Here is a 22,381-nt window from a genome sequence, read left to right as displayed (position 1 = left end):
TCAGGGCGCTCCCGTGGCACGTTCCAGGCCTGGCGTCAGGGCGCTCCTGTGGCACGTTCCAGGGCAAAACTGCTCAGTTTTTCATCGTGTCTATCACAAGTTAATAGAGATTGTGAGGCAGACACCTCCTCTCAAAATCACAATTGCTCAATATGCCCGTGTGCCCTACAGCAGTTATTACATGGAAAAGTGACACTAACAAAGTGCTGAGTGTATGTTAGTTCATGTTTCAATAAACCGTAGCAGAGGGAAGCAAGGAGGTGGTGGCAGAACTGCGTGATTTGCAGAGAACTGGCTGGTCACTGTTGGGAACCTCGGCCCTTGTGGATTGAGCCCTGGATTTTAGGTGCTCAGCTCCTAAATTCTAATCTGAACTGTGAAGCGGGTGCCTCCTCTAGCCTTAGGCAAGTCGTGCCACCCACCTGTGCCTCAGTTTCCCTTACAGTTTAGGGGGGATGATAGTGACTCACTTTGTGGTGGGGCAGTGAGAACTGATGAGATCATTTGATTAGCATCGTGGAAAGCTTGCTGATTACACAGAACAAAAACTTTTTATCAAACCATGTTTTAATCCTCGTGAACAGCGGGGCTCGAACCATAGTGCTGTTAAGGCAAGAGTCAGTCAATAGATGTCGCTGTTCTACCTAGTCTTACTTTTAGTTCTTTTTCTTGGTTTGTGAGCAAGTGTTTAGTCTTTGAAGAAATGCTGTTGTGTTGTAAGTTTTGTTCTGTGGTTGACCTTTGGGAGAAACTCTGGCAGACAGCAGAGTTTGTTCTCTGCTTTATTCTCTATATTTGGGGCAATTCCGGGTACAGAGTAGCTTCATGGGGACTGGGCACTGATATGCGGTCTGGGATTTCTGGAAGAGGGCGTGTACTGCATGCTGTTTGGGACCGTTTCTGCCCCAAGACTGGTGCATATGTGTAAATAAAGCAATTTACACTAGGAATATTCCCAGACTCCATGTCCCTGATTTGTCCACCATTGGGACACCAACCAGCAAGGCCCCAGATTTGTACTACCTCTCGGCAGAGGGGCACCAGTATTAATAAAAGTCACTTTGCTCCTGTGGGTCACAGAAGTCAGATTCTAGCTTATGCTGTGGGTCTAGACTGTGGTCCAGCAATTCAGTTCATTGTCTAGTATTCTAGCCAGTCCAGTTGGAAAGTCTCAGGGTGGTATTTTCAAAGGGGCCAGCTTTGCTCTACTTCTGCTCCCACACAGTCAGTGGAATTTTTACCGGTGGCTTCACTGGGACCAGAATTAGGCTAATGCTAAGTGGTTTTTGGAATTCTATACCCCTAGTGATGGGATTTTCCCCAACTCCCTTGGAGAGACTATTTCAGCCTTTTAACTCTCACTATTTGGCCCTATTGACATCGGGAAGAAAATGGTGCTTGAGTCGCGTCTCCCACTCCACTAACTCCTAACTTGGTTTATCTGGCCCTTGAGGATGGGTCAAAGGGTTCTGAAATCATTTCCCAAGCTAGCTTCATGTAGGGGTGCTAAACCATTCTTTGGAAACACATCCCTCCGTTTAGGCTGGGCATTCTCCTTTTTACCATCCTGCACAGAGAATAGGTGACAATCCCCTTAGGAACCAGTGTTTTAATCCCGTCTAGAGTTAGGCTAAGCAATGGTTCCTCAGCATTGTTATGTGTACGCTGGGCCCGGCCCTACATGCAGAACCAGATGGTCCCAGCCTGAAAGACAAAGGACGCATGCGGGAGAGAGACACAGCAAGGTGAAGTGACCTGCTCACAGTTAGCCAGACAGTCATTTGACAGAGGTCTCACACCCAGTCCAGGGCCTTCTCGGGCACCTCGCTGCCTCTCAGCTTCAGAAAGAGATTTTTTCTGTCCACAAAGGCAGAAGGAAACATGAGTGAGCCGCAGGAGCATCAAACATGGTGATTCTGCAGTGTAGACAGGACTCATGCTGGAGCAGGTCCTAACGTTCTCACCCCAATATAAAAATCAGCCTAAAGGCCACCTACACTGCTCTCCCCACCAGGGCATGGGCCGGGGTTACAAAACTGTGCACCATAGTTAAATGTTGTGGTGTAGGTGGGACCGTGTCCACCTGTGTGTGTACAGCCCCTAGCACAGGACTGCCTCAGGCCTCACTGAGCCTTTGGGTGCTAGGGTAAAAATACAATTAATACATGAACTCCAGTGGGACCCATAAATGCCACCATAACATAAATAATTAATAATTGCACCCACTGAGTGGGTCATTGTGTCTTGCAGACAGGGCCCTTTGCATGGGGCAGAAACACGGGCCTATGGAGTGGAAGCAGGCTACCTTGGTTCGAGTGATCATGAGTTAATTCAGTTAAAACGAAATGGAAGGATAAACACAAATAGGTCTGCAACTAGGGGACTGGATTTCCAAACGGCAACTGTTAAAAAATTCAGGGAATTAGTTAGGGAAGTGGACTGGACTGAAGAACTCAAGGATCTGAATGTGGAGGAGGCTTGGAATTAAAGTCAAAGTTGCAGAAGCTGTCTGAAGCCTGCATCCCAAGCAAGGGGGAAAAATGTGTAGGGAAGGGTTCAGTCCAAACTGGACAAGCAACAGAGCAAGTATTTCAAACAGGTGCTGAAGAGAAAGCAGAAAGCCTACAAGGAATGGAAAATGGGATGGATCAGCAAGGAAACCTTTCTTGGAGGCAGGGCTGGCTCTGGCTTTTTTGCTGCCCCAGGCAAAAAAGCCTCCCGCCGCGCCCCCCCCCCCCCCGGGGAGGGCGGCGAGCCACGCTGGGGCTCCGCTCTCCCCGGGGGCCAGAGCGCCGGGGGAGGGCGGCGAGCCCAGTCGCGGCCCCGCTCTCGGGCCGGAGCGCCGCGCCGTGCCGCCCCCTTCCAGGTGCCGCCCCAAGCACCAGATTGGTGGGCTGGTGCCTGGGGCCGGCCCTGCTTGGAGGTCAGAAAATGCAGGGGAAAGTGAGAACTGCCCAAAGCCAAGCAGAGTTGGACCTTGCAAAGGAAATTAAAGCCAACAGTAAAAGGTTCTTTAGCCATATAAATAAAAAGAAAGAAAAAGTTGGACCCCTAAGCACTGAGAATGGGGCAGAGATTAAAGATAATCTAGGCCTGGCCCAACATCTAAACAAATACTTTACTGAGTTTATAAGAAGGGGAATGAGGGAGCTGAGGGATAGTAGCCGGGGGGCTAATGGAAATGAGGACATTGCAGTAGAAATGACCACATCCGAGGTAGAAGTCAAACTCAAACAGCTTCATGGGGAAAAATCAGGGGGCCCAATTAATCTCCATCCAAGAATATTAAAGGAACTGGCTCGTGAAATTGCTGGCCCAATAGCAAGGGTTTTTAATGAATCTGTAAACTTGGGAGTCATGTATCAGAGGGGTAGCCATGTTCGTCTGTAGCCACAACCTTGGGAGCTGTACCCTATGACTGGAGAATTGCTAACATAGAACCTCTTTTTAAGAAAGAGAAAAAAGTGATCAGGGAAACTACAGGCCCATTAGTTTGATCTCAATTGTACGCAAGGTCTTGGAACAAATTTTGAAAGCAAAAGTAGTTTTAAGGACATAGAGATAAATGGTAATTGGGATAAAATTCAGCCTGGATTTATAAAAGGTAGATTGTGCCAGACCAACCTGATCTCCTTCTTTGAGAAGATAACTGATTTTTTTAGACAAAGGGAATGTCTAAAGGTCTAATCTACCTGGCTTTCAGTAATGCAGGTAGATTAGATCTATTCCACATGGGAAATTATTAGTTAAATTGGAGAAGATGTGGATTAATATGCGAATTGAGAGGTGGATAAGGAACTGGTTAAAAGAGAGACTACAACGGGTCGTACTGACAGGTGAACTGTCAGGTGGGAGGGCTGTTACAAGTGGAGTTCCTCAGGGACTGTTCTTGGGACCAACCTTATTTACCATTTTCATTAATGACCTTTGCACAAAAAGTGGGAGTGTGCTAGGGTGACCAGACAGCAAGTGTGAAAAATCGGGACGGGGTGGAGGGTAATAGGAGCCTATATAAGAAAAAGACCCAAAAATCGGGACTGTCCCTATAAAATTGGGACATCTGGTCACCCTAGAGTGTGCTAATAAAATTTGCAGATGACACAAAATTGGGAGGTATTACCAATACACAGGGCCAGCTCCAGGCACCAGCTGACCAAGCACGTGCTTGGGGCGGCACCTTAGAAGGGGCGGCCAATGTTGGGGTGGCGGGGGGCTCTCGCGGTGTTTTTTTTTTGTTCGGCGGGGCGGCGCTCAAGGGATTTTTTTTGTTTTTGCTTTTTGTTTCGGCCGGGCAGCGCGGGGGGTGTTTCAGTGGTGCGGCGCGGCACTAGGGGAGGCGGCGCGGCCCGGTGCTCCTTGGGTTTGGGCGGCGTGGCGCGGCGCGGTGCTTGAGGGTGGGGGTTTGGCCGGCCTAGCGCGGCGCTCCGGGGGTTTGGGCGGCGCAGCGCAGCGCTTGGGGGGGGGGGTGGGGAGCGCGGCACTCCGGGGGGTTGGGCGGCCCGGCGCGCGCTCAGGGCTGGGGGCGGCGGGGGTTTGGGTGGCCCAGCGCTCGGGGGGAATTTTGGGCAGGGATTTGGGCGGCCCGGTGCTCGGGGCGGGGGGGTGTTACGGTGGGGCGGCGCTCTTCTTTTTTGCCGGGGCAGCAAAAAAGTTAGAGCCGGCCCTGCCAATACAGAGGGGGACTGGAATATCATACAAAAAAATCTGGATGACATTGAAAACTGGAGTTTATAGAAATGGGATGATATTTAATTGTGCAAAGTGCAAGGTCATGCACTTAGGGACTAACAGCAAGGATTTTTGCTATAACCTGGGAACATATCAGTTGAAAGTGACAGAGAAGGAGAAAGATTTGGGTATATTGGTTGATGGCAGGATGACTGTGATGTGGCCATGAAAAGGTTAATGCAGTCCTAGGATGTACCAGGTGAGGTATTTCCAGTTGAGATAGGAAAGTGTTATTTCTATTGTACAAGCCACTGGTGAGACCTCATCTGGAACACTGTGTGCAGTTCTGGTCTCCCATGTTTAAGAAAGATGAATTCAGACTGGGACAGGTGCAGAGAAGGGCTACTAGGATGATCCGAGGAATGGAAAACACACCTTAGGAGAGGAGACTCAAGGAGTTTGGCTTGTTTAGCCTAACCAGACAAAGACTGAGGGGAGATCTAATCACTCTCTATAAATATATCAGAGGGCTGCACACCAGGGAGGGAGAGGAATTATTTAAGTTAAGCGCCAATGTTGGCACAAGAACAAAGGGCTAAAAACTGGCCATCAACAAGTTTAGGCTTGAAACTAGGCAAAGGTTTCTACCCATCAGAGGAGTGAAGTTTTGGAACAGCCTCCCAAGGGGAGCAGTGGGGGCAAAAACCTGGGTTCAAGACTGACCTTGATAAATTTATGGAGGGGATGGTCGGATGAGGTTGTCTACAATGGCATATGGCCTGTCTGCAACTTCTCATAGTAAATATCTCCAATGGCTGGTGATGAGACACTAGATGAGGGGAGCTCTGAGTTACTACAGAGAATTCTTCCCCACGTGTCTGGCTGGTGGGTCTCGCCCACATGCTCAGGGTTTAACTGATCGCCATATTTGGGGTCGGGAAGGAATTTCCCCCTACATCAGATTGGCAGAGACCCTGGGCGTTTTTATTTTGTTTTTTGTTTTGCCTTCCTGTGCAGCATGGGGCACAGGTCACTTGCAGGTTTAAACTAATGTAAATGGTGGATTCTCTGTAACTTGAAGCCTTTAAGTTATGGTTTGAGGACTTCAGTCACTCAGCCAGAGGTTAGAGTCTGCCATAGGGGTGGGTGGGAGGGTGAGGTTCTGTGGCCTGTGACATGCAGGAGGTTGGATTGGATGATCACAATGGTCCCTTCTGGCCTTCAGTCTATGTAACCAAGTCAGGGACACCTGGGTTGCACCTGGATCCTCTGACTCATTTAACTAGTCTCAATGGGACCTAAAATGATGCCTTAAGATTTTTTCTTGCATGTGTGGCTAGGAAGGAGACGTGGTAGAACTCAGCTGCGTTACTTTTTATTTAAATGTAGACCTGACCTTACGGTGACCAGCAAAAGGGGAATCTGCCTTGTGCCTTCTCAGGGGGACGGATGTCTGAGACCTTTGGTTCAGAGAGAGAGAAGGGTTTGCTCTACGCTTCCCCCCCCACCCCAGTCAGCTCTTGTCTAACCCGTGTTTGCTAAATACAATCCTGCCAGTCAGGCTAGGAAATCCCGATGGATGACTCTCCGCCATCCCTGCAACCCTCACCTCTATGGACGACCAGAGCATCAGCAGGTTTATTGCCCCAGATCCGACAGTGCAAGCTGAGTGAGGGGGCAGGAATTTGTATTTCGATGATTTGTAACTGTAACTCACCAGCTGAGGAAAGAAGCTGGCCAGTCTGGAATGGGATTCAGGAGACAGGGTCATTTTCTGCCCCTGCTACAGCCTTCCTGCGTGACCCTGGGTGAGTCACTTAGTACTTGCTCCGAAGCCGACAGGTGGCTCTGCTGCACATGGAGATATTAGTACTGAGCCCTGTCCCAGGCTTGCTGAGAGGGGCTCAGCCTACGGGGATGAGGCCATGTCAGTTCTGAGAGGGAAACCCGGGGGAGAAAAGCTCCCTGGGGTTAAAGATTCCACATGCCTGCCCCTGGGCCAAAGGGCCAAGAGAGCTTCCACTGTGCACATGAATCATCCCACGAGACCTCCCGCTGGAACAAGGAAGAACAAACTATTCTGAAGGGAAAAAGCAAGCCGGAAAGTGTCAGCTCTACTTAAAGGCTGTCTCTAGCCATCCCCCAGGGGAAAAAGTGGAGAGCACAAACCTAATAGATGTTAAGTATCAGAGGGGAGCCGTGTTAGTCTGGATCTGTAAAAAGCGACAGAGTCCTGTGGCACCTTATAGACTAAAAGTTGTATTGGAGCATAAGCTTTCGTGGGTGAATACTCACTCCATCAGGATGCATCTGACGAAGTGGGTATTCACCCACGAAAGCTTATGCTCCAGTACGTCTGTTAGTCTATAAGGTGCCACAGGACTAATAGATGTTGTTTACTTTTCAGGTCATGTTAAACCAGTGCAACGTCCCCAGCTAGAACAAGGTCCTGCCAAACAAGTAACTGCTTTAAACTTGGGAGTGTCAGAGCCATGCACATGTCTTGTCCGTGCCCGGGGAATGCACGTTAACCCATGGTCAGAACATGCTTTCTGTATATACCGGCAAGAACAAGCCATGCTTGACCACAGCCAGGTTTACTCCTGCTTGGTTTTGTCCTGCAGCCCCAGAGCCAGTTTGGCAGGAGCCATGTTCAACCCCAGCAGGTCAATGGGGGAGTGAGGAGAGGCTCCGGGACGGGGAAGGCCTGGCGCTATGAATGAATCACTTGAAAATCTCCACTAGGGCTGCACAAGGCGTCGGGGAGAAATTTCCCAGCAGTGAAATGAGCAAGCGAAGTTCCCAGAACCAGGGAGGGGTCGGGAGGGAGGATTAGCGAGCGCTTGACAGTGCACCACTGCGACTGTCTCCCAGCCAGGCCCGTTACCTGCTGGGCCACTCAATTTCCCATTGTTCCCTCGGTGTCACACTGTATTACCAGCATAATGCGGAATGTTTCCGCCGTCCAACGTCCCCCCAGCCCAGAGCGCTGGCATTCCCCGAGACCCCGCGTAGCAACGGGACAGTGTCCCCGGCCTGCCGGCCCCGGCCAGGCCTGCCAGCCCGGCTGGGAAAGCCCTATTGATGGCTCTCCCCACCCCCAGAGCAGAATGGCTAAAGGGCGTGTGAATGGTGCAGCGCGGTAGCGCTGGGCCGTATCACTCACCCTGCTCACAGTAGGGGAGGCAGCTTAGCTCTTTCTCATCGGTATAAGCTTATTTTGCTCTCTCTTTTCTCTCCCCCTCCTCTTAAGTCTCTGGAGCTGATATTGAGATGGCCCCAGGCCCCCTGATCCCATCCTAGACACCCCTGTTTAGATGCAAATGACTGCGAGTGGCATGGCTGAGAAAAGCCACAGGGTTATCTTGGTGCTGTTGGCCTTTTCGCAGCTCGGGCCATGGGCTCTGTGCTCCCCCTCACTCAGCCAGAAGCACCAGGACGCCACGGTGCCCTGACTCCAGCCCCCTTCCACTGCATCTGGCCTCCTTTCTGCTCCTCACAGCCTGGCATTGCCTGTCCTTGCTAGCATGGGCTCTGGGGCTGCCTGGGGTAAGTGGGACCCTTGGTCCGGGAAATCACTGAGTGCACAGAGGGGGCAGGGAGCAAATCCAGCCCCTGGCAAGGGGTGGCTGGGAGAAGAGCAGCCAGAGTTTCCACACAGGGCAGCAGAGGGGCCGGGGACGAGGCTGGGGTGCTGAGTCTGACCCACAGTGTGTCAAATTCCAAATGCCCTCCAGCTACGGTCTCAGCTGGTTCCAAATAATCCTTTGGCCTTCCCTGGCACTGGCATCAGCCTCCCTCATCAACATTACTGAAGCCTCCCAGCCTCTCTGAGGTCAGGAAGCATGAACTGTCCCCATTTCACAGATGGGGAAACTGAGGCACCGAAGGGGAAATGACTTCTTCAAAGGCCGTGCATCAAATCAGTGGCAGAGCCGGGAATGGGTTGCAGGAGCTCTGACTCCTTAGTCCTCTGTTTCAATGCCCAGATCCGTTGTCTTCTCAGAAGCAACCCGATGAGGGGTTCTAGTCTTTGTGGGTAGGGGGGTGCCTCACATCCCTGCTATTAACAGAGGCCTGAAGGGGGCCCAGCTCAGCCCAGATGGAGTTTTGACACAGAGAGGGGAGATGAAATGAGCAGCGTCCATGAAGGGGTCCTGCAGACCTTGCGGCCTGTGGGCGCTGGCGGCTAGTCTCAGGCAGCACCTGTGTGTGGCTGGGGCAGACCCTGCCCTAGGACAGGCCTGGGAGTCCGAGCCAGAGGGGCTGAGGCATGTAGTGTTAGGGTCTGCACCTCTGAGCACAATAGGGCAGCAGCTGTAGGACCCCCATGGCTCTGGCCAGGCTGCAGCTTCCCCTTGCTGTCACTCCAGCCCAGGGGCCAGGTCTGCAGGCCTGGGGGAGGACACGGGGTGTAGACTTTCCTCCCCCTCCTCCCCCCAAAGCCGCTTTCACAGAGCGCACTCGTCAGGGCCAAGCCCAGCTGAGCCTCCCGCTAACCTGTCGTGCCTGGGGCCAGAGGGCTGGGCCGGCCCTGGAGCCGTGGGCCTGCGTGGGAAGAGCTGGGCCGTGGTCACTGACTCCCTTGGCAAGGCCGAGGACACCCTGCCCCAAAGACTCACACGTGGCAGGGGTTGGGGGGGGGGGATTTCTGATCCTAGTTGCAATCTGTCACCAAGGCAAACTCTCCCTAGTGGTGGGAGGTTGTCACGAGCAGCCCTTCCCTCTACATAGCCCAGCCAGACCATGCAGCAGGGCCTGGGACCGATGTGAGCACAGGCAGCAATACCAGATCCCTGGGCGTCTGCATTGGAGATAGGGTGACCAGATGTCCCGATTTTATAGGGACAGTCCCGATTTTTGGGTCTTTTACTTATATAGGCTCCTATTACCCCCCACCCCCGTCCTGATTTTTCACACTTGCTGACTGGTCACCCTAATTGAAGACGAGCTTTGCAGCCCCCTCCCCCCCCAATGCAGGGGCTGGGTGACCGTGGGTATGTCCCGTCCCGTCTCTGTGCCTCTGTCTCCCCTCCCACCCCTGTGAGCTCCTTGGCCAGGTCTATCTCTCACTGGGTCTGTTCGGCGCCCGGCACGACGGGCCCTGATCTCAGCTTGTGCCTCCGCATGGTCCTGGAACGCAGCTAAAAGGAAGAATCGCCCCCCCCCCCAACCTGGCAGCCTTGTTGCCTGGCGGCGCAGCCCCGTGGGTCCCTTACCTTTGTCCAGGACTGGCCCGAAGATGGCCAGGCTGTCGTCGATGGTGGTGCAGTTCCAGCGCCGGCCTCGGAACTGGTGCTGACACTCCTGGATCCCCAGCTTCACCCCCTCGGCCACGCTGGGCATGATTTCAATATAGTTCCGGCAGAAGCGGAGCTGCTTGGGGACCAGCCCGGGGATGGAGCCGCACAGGATGGGCTGGGACCCCAGCGAGGTGTATTGCTGGCCTAACGCGAGGGACCTAGGAGGGGAAACAGAGAACACGTGAATTGGTGCCACCACAGGGAGAAAGCCAGCTGGAATCCCCCTCCCCCGACAGCGCTTCCCAGGGGAGGCTCCAGGGCCTCACCAAACTTTCATTCAACTCACGGTACGTTTTAGAGAGGTGGCAAATGTCCAGTAACTAGGCAAACTGGACAGGTGTCCTGGGCAACGCCCCTGCTCTCAGAAGTGCTGGGCCCCCCCCAGGCTGCCATGGGCCGGGTGCAATGAGTGGCCAGGACGGCAGAGAAAGGTGAAGTCATTCGCACGCTGTCACAAGGGTTAGCGGAAGCAGCATGGCTCAGTGGCCAGGGTGCTGGCCGAGCTCGCTCCTGCCCGGCTCGGCGATTGCTTCGCCGTGTGACCTGGGCTGAGGCCGGCCCCCTCCCCTGCCTTGCCTAGTCAGACCGTGTCTCACGAGGCGCCCAGTGCACGTGGGTTACGAGCTCGGCCGGCGGGGTTGAGCTGCTGCAGATCAGTGCCAGAGCTGGGCTAGGCCTAGGAGCCCTCACTCCACGTGCGAACAGCCTGGCCCCTTGAGTTGATTCAGTCAGCTACCCTGCGAGCTGGGATTGCCCAGTGGGATCTGTCTGTTCGCACCAACAGAGCTGGACCTCCCGGAGAATTCCCAGTGGAGCAGCCGCAGCTCCCACCCGCCATTGGTTCTGTGTGTTGGGGCAGGCCCCGGAAGAGGGCTCTGGGGCTGGGGGATCAGCATTGCCCTTGTTCCCTTTAGGGTTGGGGGGTGGGTTGAGAGGAACCCCTAAGGGAAAGGTGCAGAATGAAGCAGGCACCTCCGGCTGGAATCACTTTATGGGTGGGAGTAGGGTGGGAGGGCAGCTGTCATCCCAATGTGCACACAGCAGCCACTTCACCCACTACTGCGAAGCATCCACCCCTGGCAGGAGGGCAGCCGCTGACCCTCCTAAGGATCAAACGTGGATGCTGGATGGATTAAACAGGAATCGAAGGGCTGCAGGTCTAAGGAAGGGACTAGAGACGAGAACAACTGGGGCCAGTGGGTTGAATTTTTCTGTGACGCAGATGGATGAGACAGGGTCTTTCCAAGTATGCTACTAGCTGGGCATTGGCCCTGGAAAAGGACCGTGACTGACACTGCTGAAACCTGCATCCACTCCCAGACACTGGGGAAGACCAGTAGTCTCCTGCTGGTCAGAGCCAGATGTGGAGCGGGCAGCAGCAATATACACTGCCCTTGCACGTCCTAGAATGCCCAAATCCTGCCCCGCAGCGGCCTGCCTGTTCCAGACCTGGCCTCACTGGGGCGGGATGTTCCAGGGCGTGGCAGAGCCATGAGTGTCTGTGTTCAGGGCCCAGGCAGAGCTCACAGCACGAGGCTGTTGCTGCAGCAGGTAGCAGCTTTTGACAAGTGCTCGGCTCCAGTGGCTTGGTGCCAACAGGGCCATGCCTTGAACGCAGGCACCATAGACCAGGGCTGACGGTCGTGCAGGGCAGAGCCCCAAAGTCCACGGCTGACGCTGCAGCCGTGGGCAGAGTGTGAGGCCAGAAACATTGGGCGGACATGCCGCACACCCCGTTCTTACATCCACAGCGCCCAGCTAATGCACACGCCCTGGAAGCACCAGCCACCCCATCCTGTGCGTTAACCGCAGCCTGGGGTTCCATGCGCAGATGGGGCTGAGCCCTGCCGGGGGGGAGGGCAAGGAGCCAGTGTAATGCTCCCTAGTCACTCAGCAGTCAGAGAGCCTCTTTCTACCACTTCTCATGTTCTAAGCCCTCCCCTGCCAATGAGAGAGCACAGAGCTGGAGCTGCTGGGCCTACCGCACGCCACCCCCATGGACCCCAGCCACCCCAAGCATTTTACAAGCCCTGAGTCTAACAGCTGGGTGCAAATCTTGGGTCCGGGTCAGGCTGACCGGCTGGTGCCCCTGTTTCTCCCCACGGTGGTCGGGAAGCCCCAGGTATTGCTGGCTGCTCTCTCCTCCCAACTCCAACCCACAGCCCAGTGTTTCTAGGTTGGAAATCATCCCTAATCCCTGGTCCCAGCAACAGTGCGGGGCACAAAGGGCTGCTCCAGGCGTCCCCGAGCCCCTTGGTGTCAGGCGCACTGTGTCGCTGGGTCAGAAAGTGTCGCTGTGGGGGGGACGAGCTGAACTGCTGGTGCAGGATGAGCGAGGTGCCAACCTACTGCAGGCCCGCAATGTCCCTGCAACCACTTCCTTGGGTGACCCCCAGGGCTTAGCCCCCAGGCCTGGTCCCCACGGACCCTATAGAAGATGTTGCAATGTCTTATCCATTAGAAGATGCAATAGCGTAGTACTTGTTATGAACGCGGCATAGATTCCAGTGTGGAACTCATAACAGGCAGCTCCTAACATAAGGCAGAAGGAAAAGAGTGTGGTCTGATGTGGTGTGGCTCACAAGATGTGGTGGTGTTAGGAAAAGCTCAGCGGTCATTAAAAAAAGCCGCACATATCTGGGGGATACGTTGCAGCAGTCAGAGCTGGAGCTTAATCCAGATGTTGACGTCCACTGCAGCAGTGCAAGCGAGGGAACAGCTCCGGACACGGAAAGCAGTCGAAAGAGAGGAAGCTTTCGCCACACACCCAAAATAAAGGCAAACACAGCAGTGGTCTGCAAGGACGGGCCAGCAAAGCCTGTATTACAGGGACAACAAAAACAGGGAAAAGGCAAATGTCCAGTCCATGATGCCACAGGAGCTTATTGCAAGAAGATAAATCGTTTTGTAAAGAGCGCTGGAAACAGCCCTATACCGTACACTGGGTGGGGAGTGACAATGGCACAGATGGTCTGAGGCACCACACACTGTCCTGGGGCTGTGAAGAGCAAAGGAAAAAAGTGGTTTTCAGAACGAAACCGGCTAGCATCACCCAGGCCCCCAGCGAAGACAGAGGCTCTGCCTGCCCCAGAATGAGCTGCACAGATCACTGCAAAATTGTACAAGAGAAATTCCCCAAACTGCTGAAGCAACTCCCAGCTAAAATTCAACAGTGGCCAATTAGAGCCCGGCGTGGGACGGAGCACGCTGACATGTCCATGCAAGGGCAAGCACCACAAACTAGACTTTGAAATAATTGCAACCCCGCGTGCCTCTGCTCTCAGCGGATTGAGAGAAAGGCAGGCTTTTCCAGGTGGCAGATGATGCAGTGCTATACAGTGCAATAGACAGCCCCAGTCATAGCCAAAGGGACAAATACTCAAAATGGCCTTCCTGGAGAACATCTGTGGAAATCAACCTGGAGGTGACATCACCACCACAAGCACCATGCAGGGTAGCAGCTCCTTGGAAGGACAAATCACCTCCCCACGCCTGCTCACTACCCCCCTGTATAGCCATCCGAGAATGGCATTAGCCATGTTTCCCACAGCCTCGCACTGGGAGCTCATGTTCAATTATTTGTCTGCTGTGACCCCTCTGTCCTCAGAGTCCCTGCGTTCTGGGATACAGGGCCCCCACTCGGTAGGGCTGACCTGCATTGCTTTTGCTGGATTATAACTTTGCATTTGGCTGTATTAAAATGCATTTTGTTTAAATGAGCCCAGCAAACCAAGCAACTGAGATGGGTCTGTGTGACTGCCCTGTTCTCACCCTGATTTACCACTCGCTTGGCCAGTCTTTGCATTATTCACAATATTTATCAGCCGCGATTTCTTTATATTTACGTCCAGGTCATTGGTAAAAATGTTGAATAGTGTTAGGCCCATGTGATGATGATTCCCCGTGGACAACTACATTTTGAGTGCCATCAGTTAGCCAGTTCCTAATCCACTTCGTATGTGCTTTATTGATACTGTGTAGTGCTAGTTTTTAATCAAAATCCGATGCCTTACAAAAGTCTAATTATATCACATCTCCTCAGTTACCTTTATCAACCAAACCTGTGATCTCATCCGCGAATGAAATCAGGTTTGTTTGACAAGACCGATTTTCCAGAAAACCACGCGATTGTGTGGCAATAACTATGAAATGAGTCCACTTTGTCGCAATCCTCATGCCTTGTTAAAGCAATGCCGAAGAATGAGCCAGCTACAGAGCTAATTGGGTGCAATTCTCTGGCCTGGGTTATGCCGGCGCTCACACTAGATGATCCTAACGGTCCCTTCTGGCCTTGGAATCGAGCAGCACAGAAATCTCCTGAGCCAAAGAGCAAGATAAGGGACTCCAAATAAAACCACACCAAGCAGACACACGAGCAAGCTGACTTAACAGACTGTTAAATGAAACTTAATTAATGAACTTAAAAGACTATTCAATGAAATTAGTCAGTTTCCATTATAGGAAGGGAGTTGTTACAAGAGTTCTATAATAGACATGTCTGCACACATGTAAATGGGTCACAAAAAGAGAATAACCATATTCGGGGTTATAAGAATACGTATAGCATTGTCTACGTTAGTCGAGTCATTCAGGTTCTAGTATATATGGCTAATGGCTTCTGGTGGGCAGCTCTTCTTGTGCCTTGGCTTCCACCCCAGCAGCTGGGCCTATTTCCTGTATGTTCTGCTCGACTGTGGAAGAAGCAGTGGCGTGCCGGGAGCTGAAAGCAGAGCCAAAGGATTTTAGGGCTGGTGCCTTTTCCAGTGTAGGCTTGTGGATAGGGTATTGGACTGGTATTCAGTGGACCTGAGTGTTAGTCCCAGTTTGGCCACTGATCTGCTGTGTTGTCTGGGGCACACCCATTCCCGCGCTGTGCCCGCGTTCATCTCCCCGTCTGTCAGACCGCGAGATCTTTGGGGCAGGCGCTGTGTGTTTTGTACAGTCCCTGATGCAATAGGGCCTGACTCTGCGGGAGTCTCTTGGTGAAAGACCAGGTATCTAAATGTAAGAGCAATGCAGAAGCACATGTGTGAGGAGCATGAATAGTAGACTTACGAGTTCAGGCCCTGCTCTTTCCAGGTCAGGATGAAAATGGCATCGAGCTGAGAGGACTAAAGCGGTTCCAGAGAAGGCGACCTTCGGAAGGAGCAGTGGGATCTGTCAGTGAGGGTCTCTGGCAGAACGAAGCTCATGAGCCGGAATTATTTTTTCTATTTCACAATTACACACTTTATAAAATTAGGATCAGATTTACAGATTAATTTGCTGATGTGTGACAGGTGTGTGCATATGTAACTCCAGGTTTATGTGCATCAAGACCTGCACTCCCGTACAAGGGCACACACAGTTGTTTAAATCTGGCCCAGGCTATTTTAGTGGAAGAAATGTGAAGTACCGGCTGCTTTCTCCATCAGTGCACCTCAACGCATCTCACTCCTGAACTGCCACACCCCAATATTTCTGTCCTGGGACTCATCAGAGCAGAGATCCTCCACTGTCTTCAAGCCCATTGCCTGGGAAATCTCGGGCTAGATCCACAAAGGGACATCGCCAGGCTAGAGCCATTCTCGTGCTCACTCACTCTGGCCCAATGTTTCTTTCGTTGTTTACCCTCAAGAACCCCCACGCCTATGTGTCTTTGGGAATCTAGCCTTCATCTAGAGCAGTCTGCATGGGGGGGGGGGAGGGGGGTGTCTCGCAAGCTCTCCTGTTGAAGCTGTTCTACTTTGTATAAAGGTTCATTGGTCTTGGATCCCCACCTCTCCAAGCCACAGAGTCCTTCTCAGCCCCTCTCTGGGTACTTAACATAGCCCAGGGCGGGGGTGCTCACCTGGACTGGCATCTGGGTCTGGTGCCTGCCGGGGCACGTCCAAACACAGGCTCACCTGCCTGGGCTTCAGACCTTATCCCGAAGCCGGCCATTCCAGCATCCTGCACTCTCCCCCCATGTTGTGTGTGGTCGGCTGTCACAGCCGCGAAATGGCACAGCCAGCTCTCCCTGCTGGCTGCGGGAATCGCTTTCACCTTTGAGTGTCTGTGTGTGAGAAGATGGGCATGCGAGGTGTGGGTGAGAGGTGAGGGCTTTGGTTGCATGGAGGTGGGCACGGGAAGTGTGTGTGTGTAGGGGGAGGGACAGTGAGTTCATGGGCATGTAAGGAATGGTGGCCCAGACCAGAGGAAATCCTCTAAATCCCTTTGGAAGAGCTGACGCTCTCCGGCGAGCCAGCGACTCCCTTTGCTCCAATCCTAGCGAGCTAGTTGCAGGGGCAGGAAGTCAGTCCCAGTACTGGTTTGGGGTGACCAGGCAGGATGACTGTGGGCTGGGTGCCCTGCACCCAACAGGATATTCCATAGCCACCTGGGGCCAAGTTTCCAAAACCTCACAGGAAATCATCACTCCCAGACTCTCCCACTGCCATCACCGGCAGAAAGATTTCAAGGCAGGAACCATTCTCCGCCTGGGCAGAGGTGTTGGGGGGTCCCACCTACACCTGTTTTGGTCTCCCCATGAGTGCCCTTGCCAGGGAGTTGCAGGGCTACAGCACCAATCCACAGGCACCATCTGGCCTGCGCCTTGACCAGAGTGGGGAAGAGACGTCATTGTGTTGGCCTCACAGCACTGGTTTCACTGACTGGAGTCCTTCCCAAGTCCTAACCCCTAACCCTACACGGCAAGCCAGGTGAAGCTACAGCACACCAGCTTGCAGTGTGGTAATGTCCTGTGTGGACACGGCTACAGAAAGTGAATGTCCTGCAGTGCACCATGGGATGGCATGCCCAGTGTTGACCTGGGATGGCAGTGCACTGCAAGATGGGGAACTGGTGAGTCTGGCTTGCCATGTAGCCAAGCCCTTAGATTGGCTAGGCCCAGCAGGAGGAGAAGCCTGGTTTGAGAAGTCAGGAACTGGAGGGAAAGTCAGACCCTGACCATGAGATGTGAGTGTGATAATGCTCTGAACACAGAGCCTCTTGGTGCACAGCCGGAGGGGGGGGGAGGGGGTCGGGGGGGAGGTGTGCATGAAGTGGGGCTTTGGTGGGTCTGGTTTCATTAATTTAGTTCATGTGTGATGCCCTGTTTGGGAAGATAAATACCACCCGGGGAGAGATGGTTCCTTTTGTGGCAGGCTTGGCCTTCCCTGGGTGTCAGCGTACGGCACAAGGCTGGTGGAGGAGCACGGCCGGCCCTGGGATGTCCAGCTGGCACTTGATTTAAAACAATGGCTTTTCAACCAAAGGTTTGGAAGTTTTTTTAATTTTCCATTTTTTGGCTGAAAGAAACGAAAAGTGGATTTTCTGCCGTGACACTGGAAAATGGCCACAAAACATTTTGAAAAGCAATGGAAGATTTTTGTTTCTTTCCAGAAGGGTTGCTGATCGTTCGTACAGGTTTCCGAACAGCTCTAGGCCTGGCTCCAGAATGAAGTGAGGGAACCGGCTGGGTGAGAGCGAGGGCCGGGGGGTGTCATGCCAGTGTCTGCAGGAGGTGGTAGAAGAGAGACTGTGTAACCCCAGACTGCTCAGCTCGGAGCAGATTCACCTCCCTCCCCCGTTCCCCTCCAGCGGGACTCGGGGTGGTCCCTAGGCCAGCCAGTGCAGGAGGCTGCGGATGCCAGCTCTGCACAATAGCAGCACCTTGTCCCTTGGGGCTGTAGTGCATTCCTCACATCCTTGCTTTTCCTCTCCTCCTCTGAAGACGCTCCTCTTCTAAAGGGCAAATGCAGCTGTGTTACATGCCTCTTTAACCCTGCTGTGCTGTTTCCCCTACTGCCTCCTTAGAAAGCATTTATAGTCTCAGCCCAGGAGCCCCCAAGCTCAGCTCCAATAGGGCTCAGCCCAGCGTCCAATCCATCCAGGAATATGTGACTATGTGCATCAGGCAGAGCCTGGAGATTGCAGCTGAGTATGGTAGGGTTAGACGTCACCTCCTCCCATTCAGTCAAGGAGGGCACACAGGCTAATTGCCGTGCTAGAAGGGACAGGCCTATGGGCCATCTAGTCCAGAGTCCTGTGTCTGACAGCGTTCATGCTGAGTGCTTCAGCGGAGTAGACCTAGCCATACAATACGATGCCACAATGAGAAGTTTCTTCCTACCCACCAGCTAGCAATCAACTCACGCCCAGACGCATGAGGATTGATTTGCCAACAGCACTGGCCTAGGGTGCAGGAGACCAAGGTCAATTCCTGGCTCTGCCACTGCCCTGCTGGGTGATCTTGGGCAAGTTGCTATGTTGCTCTTTGCCTCAGTTTCCCCATCTGTAAAATGGGGATAATGACACCGCTCTCCTTTGTACTCTGCCAATGAAAAGGGCCAGGCATTTTTATTAGGAGTATAATGGCAGCCCTGTTTTCCAGTCGTGGGTGTTCAGTCGTAGTTGAAAATCTGAACCTCAGCATCACCGGCACCGTAATCTGTCAGGGCAGGGCAATGATTGATCTTTGCAATGTTTGATGCGATGGCTGCACACCAGGCAGGGGGTGGCAATGTAAAAGAAGAGCCACGGCGTGGTACAGTCTAGCGAGGGCCAGAGTTCTACACTCTCACCTGCCACCAACCAGCTCTGTAATCTGGCGGTGCCTCAGTTTCCCTAACAGGAATGTTAATATGGACTGCCCAGAGGGGTCAGAAAGGCTGTGACGATTACTTAGTAAATATTCAGCAAGCATGGTGATGGTGAAATACATGCTGAAGTAGTATTACATACACATCGCTCTTGTCCTACAGCATCACTGGCTAGTGGCCTCCCAAACAGACCTGCCAGGTGTCACATGACACTCACACAGTTTGCATTTTTTGGCATCCATTCCCCCATAACAGGTAAATTGCCACAACCAACCAACCAACCCTGCTCTATACAGTACCTGGTAGTCTAGGGGAAGGTGCAATGCGCCTCCTCTCAGTAGGTGCTCAGGTCAACTCCCAGTGAAGTCAGTGGTCAGGATCCTACTGAAATCTTCATTTCCCTCCTTTTGTCAAGCTAGAGGAGCCTCCTACAAGCTTTGCGGGGCAGGTCTTCACCCAGAAATTCCTCCAACACCCTAATCAGCAAAGGAACAGTCCCACTACTCCTCCAACATCAGTCCCTAAGTGACAGCTCAGGGCTTGGACATCCTGGGCTCACCCCTTGGCCTGAACTCAGCCTCTGGGCCTGTTGTGTCCCAGCAGGGCAACAGCAGCCTCCACTCTCCTGCAGCCTTCTCTGGAATGGCCTCCGCTTCCCCTGAAGGCAGCAGGGAGTAGGGATGGCATTTCCTGCCAAGCAGGGCTCTGGGGGATGGAGAAGCCAGCTCCTGCTCTCTGCCCATCCCCTAGCCCAGGGGAGCCAGGGCTTCACACCCGGCTTGCTCCTCAAACGTAGCTCACATGTCGAGGGAGAGCTGTCACCATACAGAGCTATGGGCAGGGTCTCTCCTCGTGGGAAGATGACACGAGGCAGGATGGGAGGGAGGGAGTTAAATTGCAGCAGGAAAATATTAAGGTTACATATTAGGATGAGGGCCAAACCCAAGTTCAGAAGGTGATGTGGAAGGTGGGGTAAATTACATGCCAGGGAGCGAGTGGAAGGGAATCTAATTTGTGTAAGAACATGGCCGGAGCATGAGGGAACATGTTCTAACAGCAGCTTGGCAGTGGCAGGCTCACAGCTGAATAGTGTTAATATCCTGATCAACCCGGAAGCCAGCAACAAACAGGAAAGGATTCAGTGGTGGTAACGCCTGTGAGCAGATGGCTGATGGGATGGATTGGAGGGGACATTCGGAGAACTGACTAGGCAGAGTTTAAGGACACTTCAGGAAAGCTCTGATACCTGTGTACAAGAAGTTGAAGAAGGCAAACAGCGGATAGGAGTTTAGTGTGTGCCGGGCGGGGAGAGCTGGTACCAATGGAATGAAATTGAGCAAAGGAAAATGTAGGGAGGAAGATTTCCTGGCAATGAGCGCTGTGAGGCCGATGGAGGCTCCATTGTGTGTGACATTTAAAGCACACAAGGATATTAGTGACCCAGTCTGTATTTTCCAGCTGTGCTTTCAATGGTCCCTATGAAGCTGCCAAGGTAAATGATAAGCTCCCGAACATTGAAACAAAATTAATGGCCACTTTCAGTTTGCTACCCTCCCCCATAGAAAATGGGGATAAAGCTACTGATGCACTGAAATGTTGAGCTTCCTTAAGTTACATTTGTAAAGTGCTTTGAGATCCTGTGGACAGAAGTACAGCGTAATAATTGCATTGATGGATGCAAAGTATTAATAGCAACAGAGTGAATGCTGTTTTGAGCTGGGAAGAGGTTCTCAGACTGAAAGAGAAAACACATACAGAGATTGAGCAGAAGGAGAATGTGGTGTTTCAGACTGATTAAAACATTTGGGTTGACCCGAAATTAAATATTTTCCAGTTTTTCATTTTGCTGAGAAAACAAACAAACAAAAAAATGTTGTTATTTTCCAGTATGGCCAAGAAACTTAGAGATCAATTATTCACAGAGCTATGTTCAAGATACCAATCTGCTTTTCTCAGGAGTTCCCAGACTGCATTCCTCATCAGCATTGTCTTTGGACATATAGACACAGGGTAAAGTGGAACACTAATTGCATTTTTTTTCTGGCCTCAAGCACTGCTACCCACTAGAAAAACCTCAGCATTAGTGCAGTTATATAGCTTATATGCTTATTAACCCTTTAGTCACCGGTTCAATACTACAACACAAAATCTGAAATTTAAGAGCAGTAATGTCCATTAAACTAGTGTGTGTTGCTGGACAAGACCACACGACAGATTTATGAGCTTAGATTCATAGACTCCAAGGTCAGAAGGGACAATTGTGATCATCTAGAGAGAGAACTGCCCTGAAATCATCCCTAGAGTAGATCTTTAGAAAAACATCCAATCTTGATTTTAAAATGGTCACCGATGGAGAATCCACCACAACTCTCGATAAATTGTTCCAATGGTTAATTACCCTCACTGTTAAAAATGTAGCCTTATTTCCAGTCTGAATTTGTTTAGCTTCAACTTCCAGCCATTGGATGGTGTTACACCTGTCTCTGCTAGACTGAAGAGCCCATTATTAAATCTTTGTTCCCCATGTAGTACTTACAGACTGTAAACAAATCACATCTTAACCATCTCTTTGTTAAGCTACATAGATTGAGCTCCCTGAATCTAGCACTAGGAGGCAGGTTTTCTAAACCTTTAATCATTCTTGTGGCTCTTCTCTAAACCCTCTTCAATTTATCAACGTCTCCCTTGAATTGAGGGCACCAGAACTGGACACAGGATTCCAGCAGTGGTCACACCAGTGCCAGATACAGAGATAAAATAACCTCTCTGCTCCTACTCGATTCCCTTGTTCATGTCCCCCAGGATCGCATTAGCCCTTTTGGCCACAGCGTCGCACTGGAAAAGAATTCTGCACCAAGTGCAGCGGAAGCATTTTTGCACGTTCAGTTCCCTGATTTCAGGACCCTGGGAACTCCTTTTCAGAAGATGGTAGTGTGGGCCCTCGCAGTACTGCAGGCTGGTGTTTGCCTACCCGAGTCTGAGGCAGGATTGCACAATTGCTACCTGGTGCTGAAGGCTGGTCCCAAGAGCAGCTTTTTGTGCCAGTTTTGCCTATTGAGCTGAGTGTTTTACAACTGAGTGCTGGCACCTGAGAGCCGCTTACAGCTGCTGTGTATTCAATATAGCCTCTGGTGCACTCACACACCCAGGAGGTCCAGAGCCGGTTGGTATAATTGCTGGCAATGCTGCCAACTCCCGCGAATAACGAGATTTTGTCCCCTGCTACAAGCGGTGGCACCACGAGGCAAGAAGCTGCCGCCTTCAAGCAATTTTCAGATCCGCCAAGGGGAAAAAAAGCCCGTCCGATTGGCTGCCTTCCTGACCCCACCTTCTGGGGAAGAACACACAGTGAGAGCTGGGGAAGGAGGAAGGCAGAGGTTCTCTCTCCCCCCCCCCACCCGCCTCCCCACCTCAGGAGCCCAAAGAAGTTTTTGGGGAGGGGCAGATACCATTTTCACAAGGGGGGATGGAGCAGAAAGAGCCCAGCAGCTCAGGGTGGGCCTTCCTCCTCCCCTCCTCCCCTTGCAATGGCTCAGGTCCTCCTTGCTCCTCCTTCCTCCCCCTCCTCATCCTTCCTGCAACACTAGACCTGGGAAGGAGGAGAACAGGAGCCCTGCTGGAGCAGCCCCCATCCACAACTGCAGGAGGAGCAGGCATGGTGGGGAACAAGGGGCAGAGGTGGGGCTTGAGTGGGGTACAGACCTGATGTGGGGTTGGGGGGCACAGAACACATTGATGAATTGGCATTCGGGGCAGAAGCTGGAAGCTCTGCACCATCAGGCCGAATCTCGGTTGGTCGTCTAGTGCCAGCTCCTGCAGCAGGGGCCAGAGTGCCCTTGCCTCCCATGG

At 52.4% G+C, this 22,381-nt stretch overlaps 1 protein-coding gene across 2 annotated transcripts in view; it reads right to left on the bottom strand.

Moving 5' to 3' along the window:
• WNT3 (Wnt family member 3) overlaps positions 1–22,381 on the bottom strand; it is an 85,774-nt gene that overhangs the window by 15,633 nt on the left and 47,760 nt on the right. For both annotated transcript variants that reach the window (XM_026658663.1, XM_024216066.1), the window contains exon 2: positions 9,888–10,129. In XM_026658663.1, the coding sequence (XP_026514448.1) occupies positions 9,888–10,129 (242 nt within the window). The remainder of the gene's footprint in view (positions 1–9,887; positions 10,130–22,381) is intronic.

Source organism: Terrapene carolina, unplaced genomic scaffold (genome assembly GCF_002925995.2).
Source record: "Terrapene carolina triunguis isolate 2854851 unplaced genomic scaffold, T_m_triunguis-2.0 Scaffold495, whole genome shotgun sequence".
In the NCBI taxonomy this organism is placed as follows: domain Eukaryota; kingdom Metazoa; phylum Chordata; order Testudines; family Emydidae; genus Terrapene; species Terrapene triunguis.
Note: the sequence above shows the minus strand (reverse complement) of the source record. Positions and strands in the feature narration are given on the sequence as shown.